The 12,982-nt window shown below is 43.2% G+C and overlaps 1 protein-coding gene across 1 annotated transcript; it reads left to right on the forward strand.

Annotated features, from left to right (window-relative positions):
* The first annotated feature begins 7,205 nt into the window (after nucleotides 1-7,205).
* LOC149445853 (vomeronasal type-2 receptor 26-like) lies at nucleotides 7,206-11,226 on the forward strand. Its single transcript, XM_089653325.1, has 2 exons — nucleotides 7,206-7,273; nucleotides 10,338-11,226. The coding sequence occupies exons 1-2, from the start codon at nucleotides 7,206-7,208 to the stop codon at nucleotides 11,224-11,226; spliced, it is 957 nt and encodes a 318-aa protein (XP_089509451.1).
* Nucleotides 11,227-12,982: the final 1,756 nt, after the last annotated feature.

Raw genomic sequence — 12,982 nt, forward strand, 5'->3', positions numbered from 1 at the left:
ACTCTGCAACTGAACGCCTCTATGCAGACGGAATCTCTCCCCGGTCCTGCCCTGACCTGGCCACTGCTGTCTACAACAGTTTGCTTTCATCCACACTAGACTCAGTTGCTCCTCTAACTACACAAAGTATCAGGCCCCGACCATTACAACAGTGGCAGTCTGACGACAACAGAAATCTTAAGAGACAGACGTGCTCTAGAGCGATTGTGGAGTAAAATCAAATCTCAGCAAGCATTCATCCTATATAAATCTGCTTTCTTAACATATAATTCCTCCCTCCATGCTGCTAAACAGGCCTACTTTGTCACACTTATTAATACCTTGTCATCCAGTCCTCGTCGTCTCTTCTCTACTTTTAACTCTCTACTTTCTCCACCTCCACCCAGTAACTCACTCACTGCTTACGACATTGCAACTCATTTCACAAACAAGATTGATGTAATTTGTAGGGGCATCTCCACTGCACAGACATCCATCCCACTTAGCATACCTCATACTAAACCTCCCTCAACACTTTCCTCTTTTGACCTCGCTACTACTGAAGAGGTCACTAAAGTTTTCTCAGAAGCCCATCTCATCACCTGCCCCCTGGATCCTGTCCCCTCGCGACTACTATGGTCACCCTCTTCTTCTATCCTATGCTCCCTCACTCACATCTTCAATCTCTCCTTCTCTAATTGGACCTTCTCCACCCCTCTAAAGCATGCACACATCACTCCCATACTTAAAACATCCTCCCTGGACCCCACCAACCTGAACATCTTAAGACCCATCTCCCTGCTCCCGTTTACCACTAAACTCTTAGAACGCTTAGTCTACAATCACCTGAGCTCCTACCTCACTGACAACAACCTTCTTGACGCTCACTAAACTCCACTGAAACTGCCCTACTAAAACTTTCTAATGATTTACTAACTGATAAAACCAATGGCCACTACTATGTACTCATCCCAACCAATGGCCACTACTCCGTACTCTTACTACTTGACCTCACTGCGGCTTTTGAAACTGTTGACCATCCCCTCCTCCTCAAAAAACTCCACTCTCTTGGCCCCTGAGACTCTGCTCTGGTTCTCCTAACCTACTAAGTGACATATCAGCATGGATGTCTCTCCACTTCCTCAAACTCAATCTTTCTAAAACTGAGCCCATACTATTCCCTCCAGTCCATGGCCCTTCCCCTGACTTCTCCATCAAGATCAATAATGCAACCATTAGTCCCTCCCCTCATGCCAGGGTACTAGGTGTAATCCTAGACTCCAATCTGTCCTTTCAGCCGCAAATCTAATCACTGTCCAAATCTTGTAGACTTCACCTCCGCAACATCTCCAAGATACGGCCGTTCTTAATCTATAAAACTACTAAGCAACTTATTCCCTCCCTGGTTATCTCTTGCCTTTGTAACTCCCTCCTCATTGGCTGACCTCATCGCAGGCTAACCCCTCTTCAGTCTATCATGAATGCTGCTACCAGACGCATCCACCTTTACAGCCATTCCATATCTGCCACCCCTCTCTGCCAATCCCTCCACTTGCTTCCAATTGCCCAATGAGTAAAATTCAGAACATTAACAATCGCATATAAAACCATTTATAACTCTGCCCAAAATTACATCACCAATCTTGTCTCCAAATATCACCCAAACCATCCTCTCTGCTCCTCCAATGACCTCCTGCTCTCTAGCTCCCTTGTCTCTTCCTCCCATGCTTTTCTCCAGGACCTCTCCAGAGCCTCCCCCATCCTCTTGAACTCTCTACCCCAATCTATCAGACTATTGCCTACTCTGCCCACTTTTGGATGATCTATGAAAACCTATCTCTTCAGGGAATCCTATCCTGCCTTCACCTAATAATGGAATCTTCTATTCCTTCTACCAGTCCATCCCCCACAGTTATTACCTTTTGTACCACCAGCTACTTCCTCTTAGATTCTAAGCTCCAAGGTGCAGGGCCCTCCTAACCCTCTTGTATTGAACTGTATTGTTGTTGTATTGTCTCCCTTTATTTTGTAAAGCGCTGAGCAAACTGTTGGCGCCATAAATCCTGTATAATGATAATAATTATAATATATTGCTGCATACTATATATTTATACCATTGCAAATGTTGGAAGCTGGTGGGGTGGTGGCCCAGTCTGTCCTAGTATGCTTCAATGGTTTCACTTTGGGGGTGGCGCATGGTTGGGGATGTCTCTTCCTCACTGGGGGGTCTTGGGCTGATGGTTATGCCTGGATAGCCACATGCCTCTTGGGTAAGAAAAAGAAGTGGTAAGTGGTATCTATGTTGTTATATTTTTTCATTTTGTTTTGTTTGTTTTGTGTTTTTCGTTTTATAGATTCTGATCTGTACTGCTCCTGATAAATCAGCTTGGACCGCGAAATGCGTAGAGCTCATCAGTGACCCTCTTCTCCCCCCTTTTTGTATAAAATCTATTAATAAGTACTGTATATGGTCCTTTCTTGGACAGAACATTTGACTATCTTGATCTACAAGTATAATACGTTTATAGAGGGATGAATATTTGTTTTGAGTGCACCTATAATAATGATTCAGAATATTTTTTCCTTTTTAAATGTGTTTTATGTATATTATTTATTGTGTAAAAATAAAAATTTGTATGATGATACATAGTTGTCATTATTTGATACCTGAGCCTTAAAAGCTGAAATGTTTTGGTATTCTGTGATTGTAACTACTAGGCTGTGGCACCTTTTACACCACCCGTGTTTTGAATTTACATGTTTTTGGTGCAGCGTGACTTAAAAAATGGGTCAGGGACTTCTGTCCCTGAATGTATGAGGGTGGGCTATCCCATTTAAATGAACAGGCTTCCCTACACACAACATGCAAGAGCTTGTTCACATGCAAAGTTGGGGAATAGTAAAGCCATGGGGTTGAGCTGTGTTTTTACTACCCCCAACTGCTCTACCTTTAGCTGTGGAGGTCATACACATGCTGTGGCCCTGGCAAGATGTATGCCCCAAGGTGAATGGGGCCATGCTATAACCGCCCTGCAGTGCTGCTGCATTTAGGGGCATAAAATGGCATTGAGGAGGCAACATAGTGCCTCTTCGCCACCTGTCAAATTCTTCTGAAAAACAATCTGAACATGGATCGCTTTTCAGAGGAGTGGCAGTTCTTTCTGCCATTGTGATCAAGCCCAGAAAAAGCAGTTCTGATTGTACAGGATTAAAAGTATTGTACACACACACACACACATATATATACAGTTGCAAGAAAAAGTATGTGAACCCCTTGGGATTACGTGGAGTTTTGCATGAATTGGGCATAAAATGTGCTCTGAACGTCATCTAAATCACAACAATAGGAGAACACAGTCTGCTGAACATAATATTACACAAACATTAGATGTTGCCATGGGTTAATTGCACATAAAATGTAAACATTCACAGTGCAGGGAGGAAAAAGTATGTGAGGCCCTAGCTTAATGACTTCTCCCAGAGCTAATTGGAGCCAGGAGTGAGCCAACCTTGACTCCAATCAGTGTGATGATATTGGATGTGTTGCTGACAGCTGTCCTGCCCTTAAAAAACACACACCTGTTTTGGGTTTACTGGTTTCAAGAAGCACTGTCTGATGTGAGCCATGCCTTGCAGAAAAGAGCTCTCAGAAGACCTATGATCAAGAATTGTTGACTTGCATGAAGCTGGAAAGGGTTACAAAAGTATCTCCAAAAGCCTTGATGTTCATGTGTTCACGGTAAGACAGACTGTCTACAAATGGAGAAAGTTTAGCACTGTTGCTACTCTCCTTAGGCGTGGTCGTCCTGTAAAAATGACTGCAAGAGCACAGTGCAGAATGCTGCATGAGGTAAAGAAGAATCCCAGAGTGTCAGCTAAAGACCTACAGAAATCTCTGGCACATGCTAACATTTTTGTTGACACATCTACAATAAGGAAAACATTAAACAAGAATGGAGTACATGGGAGGACACCACGGAGGAAGCCATTGCTGTCCAAAAAGAATATTGCAGCACGTTTGAAGTTTGCAAAAGAGAACCTGGATGTTCCACAGCACTACTGGCAAAATATACTGTGGACAGATGAAACCAAGATTGAGTTGTTTGGGAAGAACACACAACACTATGTGTGGAGAAAAAAAGGCACAGCACACCAACATCAAAACCTCATCCCCACTGTAAAACATGGCGGAGGGAGCATCATGGTTTGGGGCTGCTTTGCTGCCTCAGGGCCTGGACGGATTGTTGTCATTGATGGGAAAATAAATTCCAGAGTTTATCAAGACATTTTGCAGGAAAACGTACGACCATCTGTCCGCCAACTGAAGCTCCGCAGAGGATGGGTGATGCAACAGGACAATGACCCAAAGCATACAAGTAATTCAACAAAACAATGGCTGCAACAGCACAGAATACGCCTTCTGGAGTGGCCCAGTCAGAGTCCTGACCTCAACCCGATTGAAATGCTGTGGCATGACCTTAAGAGAGCGAATCACACCAGACATCCCAAGAATATTGCTACACTGAAACAGTTTTGTGAAGAGGAGTGGTCCAAAATGACTCCAGATCGTTGTGCAGGTCTGATCTGCAACTACAGGAAACGTTTGGTTGAGGTTATTGCTGCCAAAGGAGGGTCAACCAGTTATTAAGTCCAAAGGTTCACATACTTTTTCCTCCCTGCACTGTGAATGTTTACATGTTATGTGCAATTAAACCATGGCAACATCTAATGTTTGTGTAGTATTATGTTCAGCAGACTGTGTTCTTCTATTGTTGTGACTTACATGACGTTCAGAGCACATTTTATGCCCAATTCATGCAAAACTCCACGTAATCCCAAGGGGTTCACATACTTTTTCTTGCAACTGTATATAGTTGTGTTCAAAATAATAGCAGTATGTTGAAAAAGTGAATAAAGCTGAAAATCCTTCTAATAGCTTTTATTTCCATCCACACAAATGCATTGGGAACACGACACATTCTATTCAAAATCACAACATGAACAAAAAATACATCAAATTTGTGTTGTTCCTCTAAAAAAATTGAAGAAACGTGAACATTAGACTGTTCAAAAAAACGCAGTGTTTGTATTCTTCTTTACAAACTCAAACATTCACTATATAAACTGAGAAATGTTTGAAGATTTTGCTTTCCTTTGAATGACTTCATGAATATTTGGTTGTAGTCGCACTGTTTCTGAGAACTGCTGTACATCTGTGTTGCATGGAGTCACCCAACTTCTGGCCCCTGTGATCAGGTATTCCAGCCCAGGATGATTGGACCACATTCCACAGTTCTTCTCTATTTCTTGGTTTTGCCTCAGAAACGGCATTTTTGATGTCACCCCACAAGTTTTTTATTGGATGAAGATCCGGGGATTGGGCTGGCCACTCCATAACGTCCATCTTGCTGGTCTGGAACCAAGATGTTGCATGTTTACTGGTGTGTTTGGGGTCGTTGTCTTGTTGGAACACCCATTTCAAGGGCATTTCCTCTTCAGCATAAGGCAGCATGACCTCTTCAAGTATTCTGATGTATTCAAACCGATCCATGATCCCTGGTATGCGATAAATAGGCCCAACACCGTAGTATGAGAAACATCCCCATATCATGATGCTTGCACCACCATGCTTCACTGTCTTCACAGTGTACTGTGGCTTGAATTCAGTGTTTGGGGGTCATCTGACAAACTGTCTCCACCCACTAGACCCAAAAAGAACAATCTTACTTTCATCAGTCCACAAAATGTTGCGCCATTTCTCTTTAGGCCAGTCAATGTGCTCTTTGGCAGATTGTAACCTCTTCAGCACATGTCTTTTTTTCAACAGTGGGACTTTGCGGGGGCTTCTTGCAGATAGCTTGGCTTCACATAGGCGTCTTCTAATTGTAACAGTCCTCACAGGGAACGTCACACCTTCTTTCATCTTCCTGGAGCTGATTGTTGGGTCTGCGTCATTTTGGCTATTCTTCTATCCATTCGAATTAGTTAACATACAGAGAGATTAGGGTATGACCTTGCTCAGATTCTGCCAACCCCATCCTGTTATTTCAGCTATAACATTGGGCAGGCAGGTTTTTCTGTTTACTCCTAGCCACCTTTGAAATGTTGGTGGTTTTACAGATTGCGCCTTTCCAGCTGGTGGATTCAGACCCCTTTATGACTTGGCAGTAGCAGGTTCCCGGCCAACATTTCTTTATCTGTAAGACCATCCCTAACAACCACCATCATGAGGAAGGCAAGGTTTCTACAGCACTGGACCATGGGATCAGCTGAAGATTCTACATGACTACAGGAACATGATCCAGCAAGTATAGACAGGAATGTTATATATATATAGTTCATGGCCAACTGAGTAACTATGAACAGTGATGGGTACAGGACAGGACACACTGTTGGAGCTGATTGTGCTGCCCTCCATTTGGATGGCTGGTGATGGTGACAGCACAGTCACTTCCATATCCTGCTCCCCTCAATGCCCTCTTTGGATGAGTTGTTCTATGAACAACTGGTCTTCTTCAGGTATTTAAGAGGCTAGACAAAGGTTAGGAAAAACAATGCCATACAGCGTTGGAGCTTGTTCCTAGGAGATAGGAGCCACACTGGGGAAGAGCTTTTGTCAGCTCTGCAGGGGCAGGCCCAAGGGTGGTTACTCTCATGACATCTTGTGCCCAGAAAAGTTGTGTTACAATGTTGTTTCATACCCCAGAGCCAGCAAAAGAACCGGGGCTATTTTTTCAATGGGAGCACGAGGAACGCAGTTTCGGCACCTCCAGCACTAAATGTATATAATGTCAAAGGGTGCTGGGCTGTGTTGGAGGGTCTATTGATGCTGGCTGCTGGGGTATCTATTGTTGCAGGGCAGGGTCAATTGTGGGAGAGATCTTCTGTTGAGGGAAGGGTCTATTGTTGCTGGGTGCTGGAGAATCTATTAATGAACCCCCTCAAATTCATGAAAACACCGAACTATTACCCCTGAATGGATCTCAAACCTGCAGATTTGATCTTGAACCCATGGCTGAGGCAAATCTGACCCTCTTTGCTATTTGTAACACTTAGTTTGTATATCCTCATGAGATATGATGGAATGTCACAATATAATAATAATAATAATAACCGTCATCATATGAATAATAATATCTGATTTCAGATGCCGGTATCTCGATGCTCAGATCCCTGTTTACCTGGCAGCAGAAAAAAGTTTGGATCTTCAATTCATAAATGCTGCTATGAGTGCGTCCCGTGTCCAGAAGGAGAGATATCCAACATTTCTGGTAGAGTTTGTATTTGTTACTAAGTCACTGTTGGACTGGGCAGAAGTTATCCCTGTAGTTAAAGCGTATGTCAGGGATAAAATATATGAAGTATATTATTTTTGGCCTGGTCAGAAGTAACCTCAGTACTTAAAGTGTTTGTCAGAGAAAAACATATGAAGTATGTACTTGCAAAGTGTGCAATTTCCTCATGTTTTATATCTTTAAAGCCACTGCAAGTACAGAAAGATGCCTGTTGGTCCTGCTAGAAATGTAGTTAGCTCCTAATACTGTTGTAGACTGACAACACACAGGAGTTTCTGAATTGAAATGGTGTCAGCCCTGCCTGGTTGTATTTTGCTATTGTTACTTCTACTAATACTACTACATACAAGAAAAAATTACTCCCTTGGGACTTTAATGCAGCTAATAAAACATCACCACATATATATTGATTCAAAATTCTATCTATCTATCTATCTATCTATCTATCTATCTATCCATTCAGTCGTATCCAACCCTTGGCGATTAGATGGACCGTCACTCATAAGCAACTTTTTTCCATGAATTCTCTTAGCAATTATTTTTACAGGATAGGATGCCAGGTCTTTCCCCAACCCCTACCATGCAGGAGATCCCGCATGGCCAGGGATGAAACTAGGACAATTTAGACAGGAGCCAATTAACCTACCATCATGTCTTTGGAGTGTGGGCGGAAACCGGAGTACCCGGAGGAAACCCACGCAAGCACAGGGAGAACATGCAAACTCCACGCAGGAGGTGCCATGGTCGGGAATCAACCCCATGACCCATTTCCTGCATGGCAGATGTGCTAACCACTAAGCCACTGTGGCGCCCAATTCAAAATTATAGATACTTTATTATACAAAAATTTGTAAAAAATTATTTATTACATACTGAAATCATAATAATGTAAATTAATAGGTATCCGCTGTAGTGAAGGAGTGTGAAGCCTCTGGATGGATGGTGGTCATCGGAATGTGGCGGTGGTGGTGCTGGTGGCTTCTAGCATGTCCTCATAGTTCCTGGATTCCCTCAGGTGAAATGTCACTTCCAGTCACGTGATGGTGGGGGTTGGCACGCATTCAGAGCATGCATGCTCCCTCCTCATTGCCCGGAACTAGGAGGACTTGCTGGAAGCCACCAGCACCATTGCCAGATACTGGTGACCACCATCCATCTAGAGGCTACTTACGCTTTGTAAGTGGCCTGTATTACTACACTTTTTATACATTAAAAATCTTTCATACTAGAGGGTGCCGCCTCTTTCTTCCTGATCTTCCACAGGGCCTCTCTACCTTCTTATTGGCCGGCTGCCTCCACTCCATGGTGCATCAGAATTACCAATAGGACTCTAAGGAAATTTTGTTTCTGTATTTATTACAGTATAGTGTTCATGATTTATTTTCCCTAATTCCATCAACATTGATTATATGCTTACACATACTATTGTATGCCACATCTACCTCCTTACTCCTGTCTTGGAGTGCATCAAATATCCTCAACAACAAGACAACCCCCAAAACAGGCATGGTTTTACAGGCGGAGACCACTGACATTTTTTCCCTACTGATCTTTTCTGATGGTTTTTCTCTAGTTTTGCATTTGGCTAGGATCAGTGTCACTACTGGTAGCATGAGACGATTCTTGAACCCTACATGGTTGCACAGGCAGTCCAACTCCTCCAGGATGGCACATCAATCCGTAACATTGCCAGAAGGTTTGCTGTGTCACCCAGCATAGTCTCAAGAACATGGAGTAGATTCCAGGAGACAGGCATTTCCTTTAGGAGAGCTGGACAGGGCTGTAGAAAGGTCCTTAATCCATCAGCAGGACCGGTATCTGCTCCTTTGTGCAAGGAGAAACAGGACGAGCACTGCCAGAGCCCTACAAACTGACCTCCAGCAGGCCACTGGTGTAAATGTCTCTGACCAAACAATTAAAAACAGACTTCATGAGGGTGCCCGACGTCCTCTAGTGGGCCCTGTGCCCAGTAACATAGAACTTGATTGGCATTTTCCATTGAACACCAGAATTGGCAGGTCTGCCACTGGTGCCCTGTGTTTTTCACAGATGAGAGCAGGTTCACCCTGAGCACATGTGACAGACGTGAAAGTGTCTAGAGAAGCCATGGAGAACATTATGCCACTTGTAACATGGTTCAGCATGACCATTTTGGTGGTGTGTCAGTGATGGTCTGGAGGCATATCCCATGGAGGGAAGCAAAGACCTCTACAGGCTAGACGATGGCAATCTGACCCATTGGACCCATTGTCAGACTCTACACTGGTGAAGTGGGTTCTGGGTTCCTCCTGGTGCACAACAATGCCCGGCCTCATGTGTCAAGAGTATGCAGGCAGTTCCTGGAAGATGAAGGAATTGAATGGCCCCCATGCTTGCATGACCTAAATACAATAGAACACCTCTGAGATTTCATGTTTCGGTCCATCCGACACCGCCAGGTTGCACCTCAGTATGTCCAGGAGCTCGGTGATGCCCTGGTCCAGATCTGGGAAGAAATACCCCAGGACACCATCAGTGGTCTCATTAGGAGCATGCCCCAACATTGTCAGGCAGGCATACAAGCACATGGGGCAATACAAACTACTGAGGACCATTTTGAGTTGCTGACACAAAGTCCATCCAATTCAACCAACAGAAAAAAAATAAATAAATCAAAATGATCAACAGGTGTTTTTTTTGCACTTGTACAGATATAACAAATGTTTCCAGTTGTGTATTTAACAGACCAAAAGGGTAGCAAATATGTTCATTATCAGGGTTTTCTGACAATTTAAACTGAAACTCCCAATTATCACATTTCTGCCTATAACACAATTCTTGTGCATTCCACTTTTATTCTTTTCACCCTTTTTTGTGTCCTTATGAAACCAACATTTTTTTTAGCACTTCCCATTAGGCACACTCAATATCTATCTATCTATCTATCTATCTATCTATCTATCTATCTATCTATCTATCTATCTATCTATCTATCTATCTCCTAAATTAATTAATATATTTAATTTGTTTTCTAAGCTCTGACCCCGATGCTCATTGTGTTTGTATTGTTCTTCCCGTAGACAGTGAAAACTGCATGAAATGTCCCGATGATGAATGGCCAAATGAGAAGAAGGATTGGTGTCTTCCAAGAGTGGTGGAATTTCTCTCCTACACTGATGACACCATTGTTGCGGTATTTTCATCCGTCTCCATCCTCTGTTGTCTTCTGGCTGGTTTAATATTGGGGATATTTATACATTACCGGGACACCCCCATTGTTAAAGCCAATAACCGGAACCTGAGCTATCTTCTCCTGGTCTCCATCATGCTGAGCTTCCTCTGTGTCTTCTTGTTCCTCGGCCATCCAGTAGATGTAACCTGCATGCTGCGTGTCACCTCTTTTGGTGTCATCTTCTCAGTTGCCGTCTCTTCTCTACTTGCCAAAAGTATCATGGTGTGTATTGCTTTTAACGCTACCAAACCTGGGAGTCCCTGGAGGAAATGGATGGGAGCCAAACTGCCCAATTTTATCATTTGTGTCTTCTCACTGGTCCAAGTCCTAATCTGTGTCCTTTGGTTGTCTATTTCTCCCCCCTTCCAGGATCGAGACACTCACTCTTACCAGGAGAAGATCATCATTCAGTGTAATGAGGGTTCAGTTATCGGCTTCTACTCAGTCCTTGGATATATGGGGCTTCTGGCAGCTGTGAGCTTCATTATAGCTTTTATAGCCAGGACATTACCGGACAGTTTTAATGAGGCCAAGTACATCACCTTCAGCATGCTGGTGTTCTGCAGTGTCTGGATTGCCATGATCCCGGCCTATCTGAGCACCAGAGGGAAATACATGGTGGCTGTGGAGGTCTTTGCTATAATGGCATCAAGTTCTGGACTTCTTGGCTGTATATTTTTACCAAAATGTTACATAATTCTGTTCAGACCTGACCTGAATACAAAAACAGTAATCCACTGATATGTGAGGAGCAACACTGGGTTACCAGTCGTTATGGCATTATCTCTATTATTGTTCATTTTAGTATTTTGCTAGTGTATTGAGAATGAACACTGTTAGATATAAACATTTAATACTTCCCTGGAACAAAGTAAAATGGTGGACAGTGAGAGTAATTTTTGCTCTGGACACCATTGGTATCAAATACTTTGGGTTTGTTAGAAACCTTGTCCCTTGCTGGGTGTAGTGGTTCCTCCCACCAGCCATTACATCACTACAGAACAATGTAGTCACTTAGTGAGGAGGAACCACAGTTACCAGAGGGGGGAACGTATCCAAAACATCCTAAAGTGTCAGATACCAGAGACACCCATCACTCTTCAAGAGAGGGAAAATTTCACTCACCACCTTCCAAAAAGATAAATATTATACATGTTCTTTCATAAGCTGACTTTAATGTAGTTTAGTTTGGTGTCAGGGTCACTGTAATTATATTGTATGTAGATGTATTTGTCTATATTAATAAATACATTTTGCTTGCTTTAATTTAAAAATAATTTTTAATATTAGTTAAAGTTGATGAGAGCGTGTTCTCAGGAAGTTCTCATTTAAAGTGAAAGGTTTACTTAATTTTAAAGGACATTTTCATTATAGGGCCTACTAAATCTTTCTCCTTGTAGACATTTATTTGCAAACTGCTGCCACAAGGGAGTATTTGGCTTCCCCATACAATGCTGCAGAGACAACTCTCATACGCCAGACCTTGCCAGATCCTGATATGAAAACTTCTAAAGTAAAAACAGATTCCAGGGGCGCATTGAGCAATCAGAGGTTTATTCTCAGAATCAGAATTACAACAACCAAGGAGCTTAATGTAGGACCCATAAGGTGGTATGTCTCCAAGCTCTGAGATCTCCTGGTCAGACACGTCAAAGAAAAAGCTAAAAAAGATTAAGAAGTAATCATTAGCATTTAACACATTTTCTTCACTAGATTCAAGTACCCTCTTGTCCATCAGAGCAGCACCATAGTTGTTCCGGGCAACCTCCGGCCCCAACACACAGAGCTCCCTGGAGGTTTCTAGGGACAGCTCTGCGGCCTCATATATTGTTTCTAGGGGAGACAGCATACCCTGTTTAGTGGTCACCTCATTCAATTCAGAACTTTGTTCAGCTGACACAGGTGTATACACAGCAGCAATATCATACTCATCAATAGACATCACATCAACAGATTAATTTTTAACCCTTTCCTACCCACTACACAGGGCACTGCAATGAGGCAAGTCTTTTTTCACACAGATGGTAGGTCTCTCAGTTGGGGTCACTCCCATAGCAGTTTGGGTAAACACACAGTCAGTCTTCCTCATGACTTTTCCATCAACAGTCTTACCCAACAGCGTAACAGGTTTTGCCATCTTCATTTGAGTACGTTGACTTTCTTCTGCTACACTTCTACTGGCCAACTCCCCCAGGTGGCCACAGGATGAAATTACAGCAGGCATCTCCCTCTCTTAACCACTTCCTGTCTGCCCTATTGCAGTAATACTGCTACAGGGCAGCATGGGTGCACAAAATCATGTACATATATGTGATTCGCTGGCCGGGGGGCACACGCTTCCCCGCCAACCAGTGGGTAATGTGATGCGGTCCCCAAGGGATGAATCATCAGATATAGGCCAGTGATGTTCAGCCTAAATTGGATGATGGATCCCTGGCCTATTAGGGATCTTCTTGTACCTGTGTACAGGAAATTATGACATCTTCTCTCTCTGGGC

This window comes from Staurois parvus, unplaced genomic scaffold, assembly GCF_062004578.1.
Source record: "Staurois parvus isolate SC_StPar_1 unplaced genomic scaffold, SC_StPar_1.0 ptg000706l, whole genome shotgun sequence".
In the NCBI taxonomy this organism is placed as follows: Eukaryota; Metazoa; Chordata; class Amphibia; order Anura; family Ranidae; genus Staurois; species Staurois parvus.

Coding starts and splice junctions, on each gene's coding strand:
- LOC149445853 (XM_089653325.1), top strand. CDS start 7,206: ATGAGTGCGTCCCGTGTCCAGAAGGAGAGATATCCAACATTTCTGGTA. Junction 7,274..10,337: donor GAGTTTGTATTTGTTACTAA/GTCACTGTTGGA, acceptor TCCCGTAGACAG/TGAAAACTGCATGAAATGTC.